Source organism: Macaca mulatta, chromosome 20 (assembly GCF_049350105.2).
Source record: "Macaca mulatta isolate MMU2019108-1 chromosome 20, T2T-MMU8v2.0, whole genome shotgun sequence".
NCBI classification, from domain to species: Eukaryota; Metazoa; Chordata; class Mammalia; order Primates; family Cercopithecidae; genus Macaca; species Macaca mulatta.
This window is the reverse complement of record NC_133425.1, coordinates 16144209-16160933: the sequence shown is the minus strand read 5'-3', so window position 1 is coordinate 16160933 and position 16725 is coordinate 16144209. Positions and strand designations below refer to the sequence as shown.

Genomic DNA, 16725 nt, shown 5'->3' with positions numbered 1-16725 from the left:
GTGACAGAGCGAGACTCCGTCTCAAAAAAAAAAAAAAAAAAAAATTACAAGTAAACTGGGCATATGTTTCTGCATTATTTAAAGCTAAAGGGTGATCAGTGGAAATTTTCCTGTTAGTACTTTAATACTTTTTGTATTTATCGGTTCACTACAACGTATGCCTCCCAGGTTCAAGCGATTCTCCTGTCTCAGCCACCTGAGTAGCTGAGACCACAGGCACATACTACCATGTCCAGCTAATTTTCTATTTTTAATAGAGACAGGGTTTCACCATGTCGGCCATGCCAGTCTTGAACTCCTGACCTCAACCAATCCGCCTGTCTTGGCCTGCCAAAGTTCCAGGATTACAAGCGTGAACCACCGCACCCAGCCTTATTATAATTGTTATTATTTAAATCTCTTTTGCTCTCTCCTTCAAGAGACCTCACCTCATTCAGTTGCATCCATTGATGTATTCATCTTCTGCCTCCTGGGTTCGAGATCCTCCTGCCTCAGTTTCCCAAGTAGCTGGGACTACAGGCTCACACCACCATGCTTGGCTAATGTTTGTATGTTTTAGAGAGACAGGCTATTGCCATGTTGCCTAGGCTGGTCTCAAACTCCTGGGCTCAGACGATCCACCTGCCTTCACCTCCCAAAGAACTGGGATTATAGACATGAGCCACCACGTCCAGCCCCAAGTACTTTTATACAAAATGCAAACACTATTCTTCCATCATAAAAGTGATACCACAGCTTCTGTAAAGGTTTGCCAGGCAGTACGTACAATTACCTTGGGTACATTTTTTGATGTATTTTGATGTTAAAATGTATCTTATTATTATGAAACAGTTTTTCCATTGTATTAACTACTTTTACAACAACGCAAATAAGTTATTTTACAAACCATTTAGAAATTGCTTTACTATGGTCCCAATAATGTAAAATATATTAATGCCTATTACATTCAGATAAATTATACACTTGGAAACTACATGTTTATGACTTACAGAAACTTACATAAATTATACAAATTATATGCTCAATTTTTAGGTATATAGTCTTAAGCTTAAATATAAATTCTCAAGATAAATGAACAGTTCAGGCCTTCACAACTTGAAATCCGTGGAACATGATATTGGAGACAATAGAACTCTGGTGGAATTCTTAGGTGGAATTTGTTGAAACTTTTTTTATTTTTTGAGATGGAGTCTCGCTCTGTCGCCTAGGCTAGAGTGCAGTGGCGTGATCTCCGCTCACTGCAACCTCCACCTCCCAGGTTCACGCCATTATCTTGCCTCAGCCTCCTGAGTAGCCGGGACTATAGGCACCCGCCACCACGCCTGGCTAATTTTTTGTGTTTTTAGTAGAGATAGGGTTTCACTATGCTAGCCAGGATGGTCTCGATCTCCTGACCTCGTGATCCGCCTGCCTCGGCCTCACAAAGTGAATTTTTTTTAAAAATAGAGATGGGATCTTGCTATATTGCCCAGGATGGTCTCAAACTCCTTGCTTTAAGCGATCCTCCCACCTCAGCCTCCCAATGTGCTGGGATTACAAGCGTGAATGACTACATCCAAGTGAAACTTCTTGAGATAGTTACGTAATTTTTAAATCTGATGGTTTAGAAGTTAGACGAACTGAATAAATATTAAATATTAGATCTGGCCGGGCGCGGTGGCTCACGCCTGTAATCCCAGCACTTTGGGAGGCCGAGGCGGGCGGATCACAAGGTCAGGAGATAGAGACCACGGTGAAAGCCCGTCTCTACTAAAAATACAAAAAATTAGCCGGGCGCGGTTGTGGGCGCCTGTAGTCCAGCTACTCGGGAGGCTGAGGCAGGAGAATGGCGTGAACCCGGGAGGCGGAGCTTGCAGTGAGCCGAGATCGCGCCACTGCACTCCAGCCTGGGCGACAGAGCGAGACTCCGTCTCAAAAAATAAAAAAATAAAAAATAAATAAAAGATCAAGTTTCTCATGTTTATCTTGAAGTATAAAGGTTTATCTTAAAGCACTGATTTTCACAAAATAACATCCGTGTGAAATTGGAAAAGCAGCGAAATATTTTATTTCATATATCTGGGAAATGAAGTGCTTTAGTCAACTGAATGTGCCCAAACTAAAAAACATTCATTAAAAAGTACTTAACTCAGAAATTATAAAAATAGAAGACATCAATAAAATACATTCTATACAGAATACACCAATCATACACTACTCTTTTTTTGATAATAAAAAAACATACTTACTGAGCCAGGTGTGGTGGCTCATGCCGATAATCCCAGCACTTTGGGAGGCCAAGCTGAGTGGATCATTAGAGGCCAGGAGTTGGAGACCAGCCTAGCCAACACGGCAAAACACCGTCTCTACTAAAAATACAAAAATGGGCTTGGCACAGTGGCTCAAGCCTGTAATCCCAGCACTTTGGGAGGCCGAGACGGGCGGATCACGAGGTCAGGAGATCGAGACCATCCTGGCTAACCCGGTGAAACCCTGTCTCTACTAAAAAATACAAAAAACTAGCCGGGCGAGGTGCCAGGTGCCTGTAGTCCCAGTTACTCAGGAGGCTGAGGCAGGAGAATGGCCTGAACCCAGGAGGCAGAGCTTGCAGTGAGCTGAGATCCGGCCACTGCACTCCAGTCTGGGTGACAGAGCGAGACTGCGTCTCAAAAAAATATATATATACAAAAATGAGCTAGGCATGGTGGCACAGGCCTGTAATCCCAGCTACTCTGAAGGATGAGGCAGTAGGATTGTTTGAACCCAGGAGGTGAAGGTTGCAGTGAGCGGAAATCATGCCACTGCACTCCTGCCTGGGTGACAGAGTGAGTCTCTGTCTCAAAAAAAGGAAAAACAAAAAGTCTGTTGCGGTGGCTCACACCTGTAATCCCAGCACTTTGGGACGCCGAGGCAGGCGACTTATGTGGTCAGGAGATCGAGACCGTCCTTGTCAACATGGTGAAACTAAAAATGCAAAAATTAGGACGGGCACGGTGGCTCACGCCTGTAATCACAGCACTTTGGGAAGCCGAGGCGGCTGGATCACAAGGTCAGGAGATGGGGACCATCCTGGCTAAGACGGTGAAACCCCATCTCTACTAAAAACACAAAAAGTTATCCAGGCATGGGGGTGGATGCCTGTACTCCCAGCTACTCGGGAGGCTGAGGCAGGAGAATGGCGTGAAAAGGGAGGTGGAGCTCAAAAACAAAAACAAACAAACAAAATACAAAAATCAGGCGAGGCATGGCGTGGTGTAGTGGTGTCAGTGGTGTCACATGCCTGTAATCCCAGCTACGCAGGAGCCTGAGGCAAGAGAATTGCTTGAACCTGGAGGGTGGAGGCTGCAGTGAGCTGAGATCGTGCCACTGCACTCCAGCCTGGGAGACAGAGCGAGACTCCATCTCAAAAAAAAAAAAAAAAGTATTTACTGAATTTTAGTAAAAAAATAACAAATTATATATGCTTTGGGGAAATCTTGTTTTTAAATCTTCATTTCGATTGAGTTCTATGTAAATTAAAATTCACTATGAGAACTATTTTTTGGTATAAAAGTTCATCTGCCCAAAAGTGTTCGGGAGATAACCTGAGATTTTAGAATAGAAATGTAAACATCAAAACCAAGTTTCCCGAAACTTGGGTTAAAATATTAGAAATATTAATAATTCTGAAATGCCATTTTGCCACTATTATTCATATCAACCAAAATATTAGAGAAGTAATATTTCAGACTGGAACAGGAAAAAATATCTGAATACAATTCAAAAATAATCATAATTTTTTTAAGTGGGTTTATAAATAGCAGTAATTCCTCAAAATGAAATGCATAATTGGCACATCAAGTATTTTGTCTGCAGGCAGTTCTGTGCATTTTAGGTCAAATATGTGGTCCCTTTAAGAGAGTCCTTGACTTCTCATTTCTCCGGGGACCCTTCTATGGCACTGGTCCACTTTGTACGTAAAATGGTGAAAGCTGACTTCAATGTGCCGTCACCACGCTGCTGGGAAAAACAGACGAAGATGGCCCAGAGAAAACCACAGACTCCAGTGTAAGCTGTTCTCCATTGAACAGGAACAAGGCTGAAGTTGGTCAGCTGGAACAGAGACAGAGAGTTCGTTAGGGCCACATGGAAACCAAAGCCCTGAGTTAATATTACTGAGTAGGCGGAACTTACCTGTACAAAAGGCCAGTACACCAGTCCGCTCTGGAATTAAAAAAAAAAAAAAAAAAGCAACAACTTTATTAGAATGCCTTTTATTTTTTATTTATTTTATTTTTTATTTTTTGAGACAGGGTCTCACCCTGTTGCCCAGACGGGAGTGCAGTGGTGTAATCTTAGCTCACTGCAACGTCTGCCTCCTGGGTTCAAGCAATTCTCGTGCCTCTGTCTCCTGAGTATCTGGGATTACAGGCGCACACCACCTCACCCGGCTAATTTTTGTATTTTTAGTAGAGATGGGTTTTCACCGTGTTGGCCAGGCTGGTCTCCAACCCCCGACCTCAGGTGATCCGCCCACCTTGGCCTGGGATTACAGGTGTGAGTCACTATACCCGGCCTAGCATACCTTTTAACCACACAAAACAGTTGCACAGTTCATTCCATAAAAGAGTAAGAAATACTAGGCCAACTAGATGCTGAGGTAGTATTACATTTCAGACTAAGCTGATTAAATTAGACTACTTAAGGCCTCTAGAGTGAGGGGGTTGGGGAATTGTGGGGAAAAAGCTATTAGGTACAAGACATTTGTATTAATTATATTTTTAACACCAGAATGAAAGGTCTACTAGAATCAGTACCAATTCTGGAAGACGGCTGCTTTGGAAATGACAACATATATTTATGCATTGCCATTTCCTGGTTACCATGAAAAAATGATGCAGGAATATATTTGTAAATACAGAATCATCAATGAATTCTTTACTTTTTATTTTTTTAATTTAATTTTTTCTTTTTGAGACATGGAATCTCTGTGTTGTCCAGGCTGGTCTCGAACTCCCAGGCAAAAGTAATAGCCCACCACAGCCTCCCAAAGTGCTGGGATTACAGGCGTGAGTCACCTCACCCAAATTATTTTATTTATTTATTTATTTATTTATTTATTTATTTATTTTGAGATGGAGTCTCATTCTGTTGCCTAGGCTGCAATGCAGTGGCAAGATCTTGGCTCACTGCAACCTCTGCCTCCCAGGTTCAAACGATTCTCCTGCCTCAACCTCCTGAGTAGCTGGGATCACAGGCGCCTGCCACCATGCCCGGCTAATTTTTGTATTTTTAGTAGAGACAGGGTTTCACCATGTTGGCCAGGCTGGTCTTGAACTCCTGACCTCAGGTGATCTGCCTGCCTCGGCCTCCCAAAGGATTACAGCCATGAGCCACTGTGCCCAGCCTTGAATTGTTAATACTATATACCAAACCATTGTTTATGGAATGATTTTCTAATAATATATTCAAATCATGTGATGCTATAGAACAAGTTTAGCTGAAATGTTCATATATTACAAAGTATCTTAGATAGACATTTTAACAAACTTTATCCTATACAGTCTGATGAAAAAGTCACCATTATGAATTTTTTTTTTTAAAGTCTTGGTATGTAAATTATACCTCAAAAAAAGGCTAGAAGTTTTTAAAATAGTCCTTAAAAGTGGTATTATAGACTTATTTTCTTCTTTTCACTAATTTGTATTTTTGAAGTTTCTAAAATGAACAATTGCAATAAAAGTTTTATAATATTTATGTTTATATTCAAAAGTAGATATTACATATAATGTGTATATGTGTGTGTGTATATATATATGTTTTGTTTTGTTTTTTTTGAGGTGGAGTTTCGCTCTTGTTGCCCAGGCTGGAGTGCAATGGTGCAATCTCGGCTCACTGCAACCTCCACCTCCCGGGTTCAAACGGTTCTCCTGCCTCAGCCTCTGAGTAGCTGGGATTACAGGTGCACACAACTACGCCCGACTAATTTTTTCTATTTTTAGTAGAGACAGGGTTTTGCAATATTGGCTAGGCTGGTCTCGAACTCCTGACCTCAGGTGATCTGCCTGCCTCGGCCTCCCAACGTGCTGGGATTACAGGTGTGAACCACCGCACCTGAACATAATGTATATTTTTATTTATTTGTTTATTTATTTATTTATTTATTTATTTTTTGAGACGGACTTTCGCTCTTGTTATGCATCTCAAATTCCCGACCTCAGACGATCTGCCAACCTCGGACTCCCAAACTGCTGGGATTACAGGCATGAGACACTGAGCCTGGCCCTTAATTTTTAAATATACTTTAAACACAAAATATACCCCTATAATCCCAGCACTTTGGGAGGCAAAGGCAGGGGGTCACCTGAAGTGGGGAGTTTGAGACCAGCCTGACCAACATGGAGAAACCCTGTCTTTACTAAAAACACAAAAATTAGCAGGGCATGATGGCAGGAACCTGTAATCTCAGCTACTCAAGAGGCTGAGGCAGGAGAATCCCTTGAACCCGGGAGGCGGAGATTGCAGTGAGCCAAGACTGCACCACTGAACTCCAGCCTGGGCAACAGAACAAGACTCTGTCTTAAAAAAAAAAAAGAATTTAAAACTTTAGCAAAAATAATCAGAAGACTAAACTCATCCAAACATGGCTTTCCTTCTTTCTTTCTTTTTTTTTTTTTCTTAATAGAGATGAGGCCGGGCGCGGTGGCTCAAGCCTGTAATCCCAGCACTTTGGGAGGCCGAGACAGGCGGATCACGAGGTCAGGAGATCGAGACCATCCTGGCTAACACGGTGAAACCCCGTCTCTACTAAAAAAAAATACAAAAAACTAGCCAGGCAAGGTGGCGGGCGCCTGTAGTCCCAGCTACTTGGGAGGCTGAGGCAGGAGAATGGCATGAACCCGGGAGGCGGAGCTTGCAGTGAGCTGAGATCCGGCCACTGCACTCCAGCCTGGGCGACAGAGCGAGACTCCGTCTCAAAAAAAAAAAAAAAAAAAAAAGAGATGAGCCCTCACTATGTGGGCCAGGTTGGTCTTGAACTCCCGGCCCTAAGCAATCCTCCCACCTCTGCCTCCCAAAGTGTTAGGATTACAGGCGTGAGCCACTGTCCCTGTCCATGGCTTTATTTCTTATGGCTGTGTTTTTTTTCTTGTCAGAATGTGGTATCATGCAGTAGTATATTTTGTTCCCAAACCATTCCCCCACAAAAGAAATCAGGATGCCTCAGAGAATTGGCTGATTGTAGGGCCAGGGCAGGGCAGGTGCAAGGTACAAGATGGTTCTGGAACATACTGTCATGCCAGAAAGGAAGTGGCTTATGAAAGAAGAAAAGGAGAAAGAAGACGGGTGATGTCACAGGACACAGGAACCAGCTTGGAGGGACTCCCACTGGCCGAATCTGGGACATGTGAGCACTAAAAATAATTAAACACTGCCACGAACTCTCTTCTGTGCTTCGGCAATCTCCCTCTGAATAGCCCAAAGGCATCTGGCATTCAACGTTTCCCAAACTGAACTCACCTCATTTCTTTTCTTTTCTTTTCTTTTCTTTTGTTGTTGTTGTTGTTGTTGTTGAGACGGAGTCTTGCTCTGTCACCCAGACTGGAGTGCAGTGGTGCAGTCTCGGCTCACTGCAATCTCCGCCTCCCAGGTTCAAGTGACTCTCCTGCCTCAGCCTCCTAAGTAGCTGGGATTACAGGTGTGTGCCACCACACCCGGCTAATTTTTTGTATTTTTCAGGAAAGAACGGGCTTCACCATTTTGGTCAGGCTGGTCTCAAACTCCTGACCTCAAGTGACCCGCTCGCCTCAGCATCCCAAAGTGCTGCGATTACAGGCATGAGCCACCATGCCAGGGCAGTTTTATTTTTTTAAATACAGACAGGGTCTTGCTGTGTTGTCCAAGCTGGTCTCAAACTCCTAACCTCAAGGGATCCTCCTGCCTCAGCCTCCCAAAGTGTTAGGATCACAGGCATGAGCCACTACACCCAACGTGCTTTATTTCTTATGTGAACTTGGTTACGATAACCCCCCACTTTGGTTTCCTTTGCTGCCATTACCTAACCGTGAAGTTCAAGATCCTCAGCTCCAGGCATTCAACAGTCTCTAGGATGCAAACTCATTCCAAGTTGTTCAACAAATACTCTGTGAACACCAAACTGCCTGTGGTTTCTCCCCTCCAGGCATACCATGGTGCTTCACACATTGTCACCTCTACTCAGCTCTTCTGCCCCTGGAATGCCCTGTCCCCCAGTATGTGCATAACTCCAGATCTTTTTATTTATTTATTTATTTTGAGGCAGGGCCTCACTGTCTTGCCCAGGCTGGAGTGCACTGGCACAATCATAGCTTACTTCAGTCTCAACCTCCTGGGCTCAGGAGATCCTCCCACCTCAGCCTCCTGAGTAGCTGAGAATATAGGTGCAAGCCACCATGCCCAGCTCATTTTTGTATTTCTGGAGATGAGGTTTCGTCGTCATATTGCCCGGGCTGGTCTCAGACTCCTGAGCTCAAGCAATCCACCCACCTTGGCCTCCCAAAGTGCTGGAATTACAGGCATGAGCCACTGGTGCCTGGCCCCAGCAAGACTTCCTTGATCCCTCTACACCTCCTCACTGTGCTAAGTACCCATGGAATCTGAAAGCATTTCTGGTCAAACTCTAGTTAATGACTTGTCTATTTATCTATCCATCCCACTAGACTCTAAGTCCTTTTAGGTCAGAATCTGTGTTTTATATGGTTTTTTGGGTATGTTCCACTAACACACCTAAGACAGCACCTGGAAGACACTTTTCTTTCTTTCTTTTTTTTTTTTTTTTTAAGGGAGTCTCCCTCTGTCGCCAGCCTGGAGTGCAGTGGCACGATCTTGGCTTACTGCAACCTCTAACTCCCGGGTTCCAACAATTATCCCACATCAGCTCCTGAGTAGCTGGGATTACAGGTGCCCTCCACCATGCCCAGCTAATTTTTATATTTTTAGTAGAGACGGGGTTTCATCAAATTACCAGGATGGTCTCGATCTCTTGACCTCATGATCCACCTGCCTCAGCCTACCAAAGTGCTGGGATTACAGGCTTGAGTCATCCTGCCTGGTCAACAGTTTTATTACAGGAAATCTTCCCACAAAATCTCCAAATGGGCTGGGCTTCAGACCACTAGTTTACCTTCTTTCTTTTCCTGAAGGTAGATGAGACTCACTCATTGTAACCACTCTTTTATTAAAACAGTATGCAAATATTCCTGTGTTCACATACAAATCCCTGCCTGAAGCTTCTTTCTTTCCCAATTCTACTTCCTGCTTTTTTTTTTTTTTTTTTTTTTGAAACAAGGTCTCACTCTGTCACTCAGGCTGGTGTGCAGCTATGCAATCACAGCTCACGGCAGCCTCAACCTCCCAGGCTTGCAATCCTCCCATCTCAGCCTCCTGAGCAGCTGGGACCACAGACACATGCCACTATGCCCAGCTCATTTATTTTATTTTTGTAGAGATGGGTTTCACTATGTTGCCCAGGCTGGTCTCAAACTCCTGGGCTCTTTTGGGAGGACTTTGGGAGGCTTAGGCAGGCGGATCACCTGAGGTTAGGAGTTCAAGACCAACCTGGCCGACATGGTGAAACCCTATCTCTACTGAAAAATACAGAAAATTAGCTGGATGTGGTGGTGCAAGTCTGTAATTCCAGCTACTCAGGAGGCTGAGGCAGGAGAACTGCTTGAACCTAGGAGGCAGAGGTTGCAGAGAGCCGAGATGGTGCCACTGCACTCCCCACTAGGGGACAGAGCAAGAATCCATCTAAACACACACACACACACACACATACACACACAAAACAAACAGAAGAAAATCACATTTGGTTATCACCATGGGGTCCTCAATTTCTGCCCTAAGAGAAATCACAAGAGTTCTGAACACATTCCTTGTAGTTACTGTTCCTGAGTATAGAGGCTCACGGGAAGCCTCTGACTTCAAACCTCTCCATCCTCTACCTCTAGCCATCAAGTAATGCTGCTGGTTCAGGGGCTTGGTACCATTGGTACCATCCAACAGATGATGCTTGAAGCTATGGAGGTAATAGCTGGGTGTGGCTCAACACTGCTTTTGATAGGGAATGAAGAACATGTGAAGCCCTAGGCCAGTCTGTGAACATTCTGTAATCCCAAAGATTTACCTCCTTGTGATGAATGCAATCAAACATGCTCTAGGGCAGAGATGAAAAGTATCCCTGACTTTGCCAGGCCTTAAGGACACTGTTCAATAAATATTAACTGAATCAATGAATAAATACGTATTGGACGGGACTGTATATATTTGTGCCGAGCAAACAGTAAAACCGCTGATTTGCTTCAAACCTTGAAATAACCCTTGGAAACCTTCTCCTTTGCTATACCTTTGTGATGTTAAAGTTCTCTTCACCAGGACTCCGCAGAAAGTTCACCTGAAAACACTGGCTTTGAATGTGGGAATGACTCCATTAAGCCACTCACAGTCTGCAGTCCCTATTTTGCAAATAGAATCCCAATTTACAGAATAAATTGTTGTCACTTGGGCTGCAAAATTCACAAAATAAATTGTGATCATTAATAAGAATTAATAAAGTCAGAAATCATTGACAACATTGAGATATTATTTATTTTCTTCTTTTTTTTTCTTTTTGAGATGGAGTCTTGCTGTGTTGCCCAGGCTGGAGTGCAGTGGTGCGATCTCGGCTCACTGCAATCTCTGTCTCCAAGTTCAAGCGATTCTCCTGCCTCAGCCTGCTGGGCAGCTGGGATTACAGACATGCACCACCGTGCCCAGCTATTTTTTGTGTTTTTAGTAAAGACAGGGTTTCACCATATTGGCCAGGCTAGTTTCAAACTCCTAACGTCAAGTGATCTGCCTGCCTCAGACTCCCAAGTGTTGGGATTGCAGGCGTGAGCCAGTGCGCCTGGCCCAGAGACATTATTTCTTTCCAATTCATGAGAAGTACAGATACTCTTAGACCCTCTCCTCATACATCTATCAAAATAACTTGAAGATTTCTCTGTCAAAATATTGGACCCTTCTGCCAACCAAACTGGAGCTCTCTAATTTAGGAATAGTTTAATAGAAATGGACTTAATGTTGAGGTGGGAGAATCGCTGGAGCACAAGAGTTCGCGGCCAGCCTGGGCTACATAGTGAGACTCTCTCCACCAAAAAATGTAAAAATAATTAACTGGGTGTGGTGGCACATGCCTGTAGTCTCAGCTACTCAGGAGGCTGAGGTGGGAGGATCACATGCGCTCAGGAGGTCCAGGCTGCAGTGAGCCATGATCATGCCCCTGCATTCTAGCTTCGGTGACAGAATGAGACCCTGTCTCAAAAACAATTTTTTTTAATTAAAAAAAGAAATATATATATACACACACACACACATACACACACACACAAAGAATCCTGATATGATTATACAAATGTATCAAATTATCATGTGTATACTGAAAATATGCACATATACGTGTCAATTAAAAGATTTTTAAATATTTATAAATATATACACAGAAAAATACTTTCTGTATATGTGTATATATGTGTGTGTGTGTGTGTGTGTGTGTGTATATATATATATGCCAAAAAACATACTGATTACATTTGCAAATGCCTGACTTACCAGATAGGTATTCCAGAATTTCTGTTTCAGGTCCAAAAATATGTCATCCTTTTCCTGGAGAATACTCATACCTATTTGCAAAACACCAAAAGAATTTTAAAAGATTCAGTAGGGTACCGTATAACAGTGCATGTTTAAGTTTTCCATTCCAAAATGCAAAGTAACCATCACTATCATCCATCAATACGACCCTTCTGATCCAACAGTGAAAAGAGAACATAGTCAGGCGTGGTGGCTCAAGCCTGTAATCCCAGCAGCACTTTGGGAGGCCGAGGCAGGCAGATTGCTCGAGTCCAGGAGTTTAGAGACCAGCCTGGGCAACAGGGCAAAACCCCATCCCTACAAAAAGTACAAAAATTAGCCAGGTGTGGTGGCGTGCCTGTAGTCATAGCTATTCAGGAGGCTGAAGTGGGAGGATTGCTTGAGCCTGGGAGGTGGAGGCTGCAGTGAGCTGTGATCATGACACTGCACTCCAGCCTGGGCAACACAGCAAGACCTTGTCTCAAAAAAAAAAAAAAAAAAAGAAAAGAAAATAGAACATAATCTCCACTCTAAAACTAGATAAATTTTAAAGGAATGATAAATACGAAGTGAGAATAGTAGAGTATAAAAGTTATAGCGAACAATTATTTTTTCAAAAACTGTAACAATTCACAAAAAGAATCAAGTTACAATAGTGGGTCTATTGGTTACTTTTCTCTACCTTCCAAAGATTTTGTGAAATGTCGAACATTTGAACATTTTGAAATTTTAATTTCTATCTTTTAAAAAAAAGCTAGTGGACTGGTTGTGATGGCTCACACCTGTAATCCCAGCACTTTGGGAGGCTGAGGCGGGTGGATCACCTGAGGTTGGGAGTTTCAGACCAGCCTGACCAACATGGAGAAACTCCGTCTCTACTAAAAATACAAAATTAGCCCCGCGTGGTGGTGCATGCCTGTAATTCCAGCCTCTCAGGAGGCTGAGGCAGAAGGATCACTTGAACCCAGGATTTGGAGGTTGCAGTCAGCTGAGATCACACCACTGCGTTCCTGACTCGGTGACAGAGCAAGAGTCCATCTCAAAAATATAAAAATAAAAAAAGGCTAGTGGACCCAAATACTCTGGCAACTACAAATTTCCCATCAGTATTACCCTATTCAAAATTTGAAAGTGGAACACCAATTCAGTCTTCCTAAAAACACTTTGAAAACGTTGATCTTCAACATTCCTGAAGAGAAATTCACAGCCTGGGCAATATATCAAGACCTTGTCTCCACAAAACAATTTAAAAACCAGCCAGGTATAGGGCTGTGCGCCTGTGGTCCCAACTACTCCAGAGGCAGAAGTGGGAGGATTGCTTGAGCCTAGGAGGTTGAGGCTGCAATGAGGTGTGATCACATCACTGCACTTCAGCCTGAGGGAATAGAGTGAGACCTTGTCTCAGAAAAAGAAAAGGAAAAAAGAAAAATGCAATTCAGGTAGCAAGGCAAAGCTCTCCTATTTTAGAAAGGGTTGTAAACTGAGAGTACTTTAAAAATTCTTTCCAATCCCCGATTACGAGGTAGGGGAAATAAGAGCCTTATTAGTTAATTACAGAAGATTCTTACATGACTCAGCAAAATATTGGTAATACTGTGTTCCACTTACCCAGCATTAATGAAATGCTAAGTACTTTATGCGCCTCATTTCATGTGTCCCTCCTTACAATTCGCTAAGGTAGGTAGAGTTACAAAGGAGGAAAAGAGCTTAGAGAGGTTAACAGCAGACGGAGTTCAACCCAGGTGTCTGATTCCCAAGCCAGAGTTGTTAATCTGTTACCACTCTGGTTCCCCAAGGTGATCCCAGCACAAAGATCATCTGATTGGTGCAATTTCCATGTAGAGCCTCATGCAAACCTCTAATCCATCCCCTTCTACTTCCCCCTTCATGGAAATTTGAGGTGAGGGAAACTGAACCAGAAAAACTGAAAACTGGCTGGGTTAGGTGCCTCATGCCTGTAATCCCAGCACTTTGGGAGGCCGAGATGGGCAGATCACTTGAGGTTAGGAGTTGGAGGCCAGTCTGGCCAACATGGTGAAACCCCGTCTTCATTAAAAATGCAAAAATTAGCCGGGCGTGGTGGTGTACATCTGTAATCCCAGTCCCTCGGTAGGCTGAGGCAGGAGAATCGCTTGAACCTGGAGATGGAGGTTGCAGTGAGCTGAAATCGGGCCACTGCACACTACAGCCTGCTAAAGCAAGACTCTGTCTCCAAAAAAAAAAAAAAAAGAAAAAGAAAAAGAGAACAATCTCACTAGTTGTTTCAGGATTAAATAGGATTCTGGTCCCCTACCCCTTCACCAGTGTACAAGTCTTCTGTAACAGGTGCTAGGAAGCTGTTTGCAAATCTAGTCTGGAAATCACACCCTGGGACCAGGCAAAGACCTTCTGATAAAACAGGAGACCCTAGCTCTCAGGCTGTCTGTCCTCCTGACCCACTGATCCCATCAGCCATGTAGTTGGCCGCAATGGCAATAGGCAACCAGGTGGTTTGTGTTTCTGGTGGGGTCTGTAGAGAAAGGAAGTGAATCCAACTCTTCAAAATAAGGTTCAAGGGGCAGGGTAGCTCTCTTCAAGATGGTGGCTTGTCTGACCTCAACCTGGTTTAGAAAGCACCAACAGCCCTTAGGAGAAGTTCCCTCCCATTTGGGGGGAAATCTGTGTTCCCCAATCCCAAGGTCAGGCTTAAGACCCATAGAGATTTTCTCCCCAGTTACCCACCCCATCCCCTTCGAGGCTATAGAAATTGCAATGATGATAGAGGCTACAGGGCCTGTTCTGTAAGTAGACGGAGGATCTCCAAAGATCACAAGAATTTAACCAGCTTGAGCAATCAGCCTCCTGCCCTCAACCTGTTCTTCCCCAACCCTGGGTGGAATGAGGTCACCCTGTTTGTTTAAACCAGCTCCTAAGGGACCCCAGGTTACTTATAGATGAACCCAAGTTAACTCTCCTCATTTCCATGCTAAAGTCTTCACCCCGGGAGAAGCTATAGCTTCATGACTATAACCTATGTAACCTATGCAATCTATGTGCTAGCATCATGACTCACTGGGACCCCTATTCTGCATGCAATCACGCGCCCTCTCCTTTCTCCATCACCCCATAAAACCCTCCTGTCTCCTTCTCGGGGGGACATACTACTTTGGAGAACATGCCCAGTGTCTTCCTTACTTGTGCCAAGTAAAACTCCCATTGATCAAAACCTGCCTCTTGATGGAGTCATCTGGGACTCGTTAGGGGAATGAACCCCGGTATTTTTCAGGTAACATTTTCATTGTTCTTATTGTAGGCAGTAGAGAAGGTTTCCACAGTCAAGCCCCCGTCCCCCACACCCCAGGCCCGGGTCGCATTTTCTAAGGAGAGGGTTCCCTGAACCCTCACAGGTATATAGTCCTCCAATGACAAGGATCCAAGGTCCCTTGATGTCTTCCGTGGGACCCCCGGGGGAAAATCTTGTCACCAAAGCAGGACTAGGCCCCTGGGCATGAGTTTTCTGAAGATCCAGGCCCAACCTCAGATTCCACCTGCTCTGCCCCCCAGGGTCATGGGTCCCCTTGCGTTTTGTTCCTGTGCTGGCCCCGGAGCCCCAGGCATGGATTTTCTGAACAGCAGGTCGGTCCCTTCCCTGCCCACGACTGGTTCATGATCATGCAGCTGCTATGGCCTTGAACTGGGATCTCCTTTATTTTCCCGTGGGCCCTTTTCCAGGGGGAAAAGACCTCCCCAGCCCTGCCAGCTCCAGCCTTGACCTACATCCAACCCCCGAGTCTGAGCCCCGACCCTAGCCCCTGACCCGCTGGACCTCTGGCTTCCCAATTTCCCGGCTCCCCAGCCAGTGCCCCCCGCAACTTCTCGCAATCAAACACCCCAGCCTCTAGCCTTTGCCCTAGCCCTCCAGGCCCCTGAAGCAGCCCCGGTCTCAGAGCCTCAGCTCCTACCCGGGTCCCCAGGCTCCTGCAGCGCCCTCCCTCCAGCCGCTTGATCCCGAGTCCCTGGCTCCAGTCCCCCAATACTCGGCCCCTCACCGGTGTAGAAGGCCGAGACCGCGATGGGCGCACCGACCACCTGGTCCCAGAGCAATTTGGCCAGCACCGCGCGCGGCGCGTGACCCGGGAGCGCACGCTCCAGCAGGCCCAGCCACACGTAGTTGAAGTTGGCGTGGAAGGTCACCGCCAACGTGGCCACGCGCCGCGTCTGGCGCCAGTCGGCCTCGCCGCCCTGCAGTCTCTGCTGCAGCGCGTCCCCTGCCGAGAAGAGCGAGCCGTAGAGCAGCACGTTGGTGGGCCATGGGTGGCGCCGGGCCGCGCGCAACACTGCCGGCCACCAGCCCGCCATGTCGGCGCTATGGGCGCCGGCGATCAGGAGCCGGCGTGGTAGGCAGCTTCCTGCACCACGGTGGAGCCTCCTGGGCCTCCAGCAGCCCCTGAGCTGGCGCCGCCCGCACCTGCACCTGCCCCCTCCAGACGCTCCGGAGCGATTGGGCGCCCGGCCCGCACGTTCAGCTCGCACTGTCCAATCCGGCGGCCACGGGCCGTTGTGGGGGTGAACGTTTGAAAGGTGCCCGGCCCACCCCCATGCATGGGTCCATTCACACAAAATACTCAGAACAGGCAAAGCCACAGAGGCAGAAGGCATGGGGTTATTTATTTACTTGTTTATTTTTATTTTTATTAATTAATTAGATATTTTTGAGACGGAGTCTCGCTCTGTCGCCCAGGCTGGAGTGCAATGGCGCGATCTGGGCTCACTGCAACCTCCGCCTCCCGGTTCAAGCGATTCTTCTGCCTCGGCCTCCGGAGTAGCTGGGACTACACGCGTGCGCCATCACGCCCGACTAATTTTTGTATTTTTAGTGGAGACGGAGTTTCAACATGTTGGCCAGGCTGGTCTCGAGTGAACTGCCCGCCTTGGTCTCCCATATGGAGTTATTTTTTTGGAGCGATGAAAACATTTTGAAATTAGATAGATGTGATGGTTCCATGACTTTGTGAATATATTAAAAACCATTGAATTGCACACTTTAAAAAAAGGGGGGGTGCATTTGGCCGGGCGCGGTGGCACATGCTTGTAATCCCAGCACTTTGGGAGAATTAGACAGGAGGATCCTTTGAGGGCAAG

The 16725-nt window shown here is 45.5% G+C and overlaps 1 protein-coding gene across 3 annotated transcripts; it reads right to left on the bottom strand.

The window, feature by feature from the left end:
• Window positions 1–2019: 2019 nt before the first annotated feature.
• LOC106994967 (mpv17-like protein) lies at window positions 2020–16075 on the bottom strand. Of its 3 annotated transcripts, XR_013412376.1 has the most exons (5): window positions 15633–16075; window positions 11584–11654; window positions 4153–4182; window positions 2861–4071; window positions 2020–2387 (listed from the first exon to the last, which is right to left on the bottom strand). XR_013412376.1 is itself a non-coding variant. In XM_015125685.3 (4 exons), the coding sequence occupies exons 1-4, from the start codon at window positions 15940–15942 to the stop codon at window positions 3892–3894; spliced, it is 591 nt and encodes a 196-aa protein (XP_014981171.3). In that variant the 5' UTR covers window positions 15943–16075; the 3' UTR covers window positions 2020–3891. The 3 variants fall into 3 exon arrangements, 2 of the variants coding, with proteins under 2 accessions (XP_014981171.3, XP_028696690.2); XM_015125685.3 differs by having other exon boundaries at window positions 2020–4071; XM_028840857.2 differs by lacking the exon at window positions 11584–11654 and having other exon boundaries at window positions 2020–4071; window positions 15633–16064.
• Between the last annotated feature and the right edge of the window lie 650 nt (window positions 16076–16725).

Excerpts from the sequence above, each read along its gene's own strand:
- LOC106994967 (XM_015125685.3), bottom strand. The coding sequence starts at position 15,942 with ATGGCGGGCTGGTGGCCGGCAGTGTTGCGCGCGGCCCGGCGCCACCCA. Across the intron at positions 4,183-11,583 it reads AATTCTGGAATACCTATCTG|AGCGGACTGGTGTACTGGCC; the intron begins GTAAGTCAGGCA and ends TTTTAATTCCAG. Across the intron at positions 4,072-4,152 it reads TGTACTGGCCTTTTGTACAG|CTGACCAACTTCAGCCTTGT; the intron begins GTAAGTTCCGCC and ends TCTCTGTTCCAG.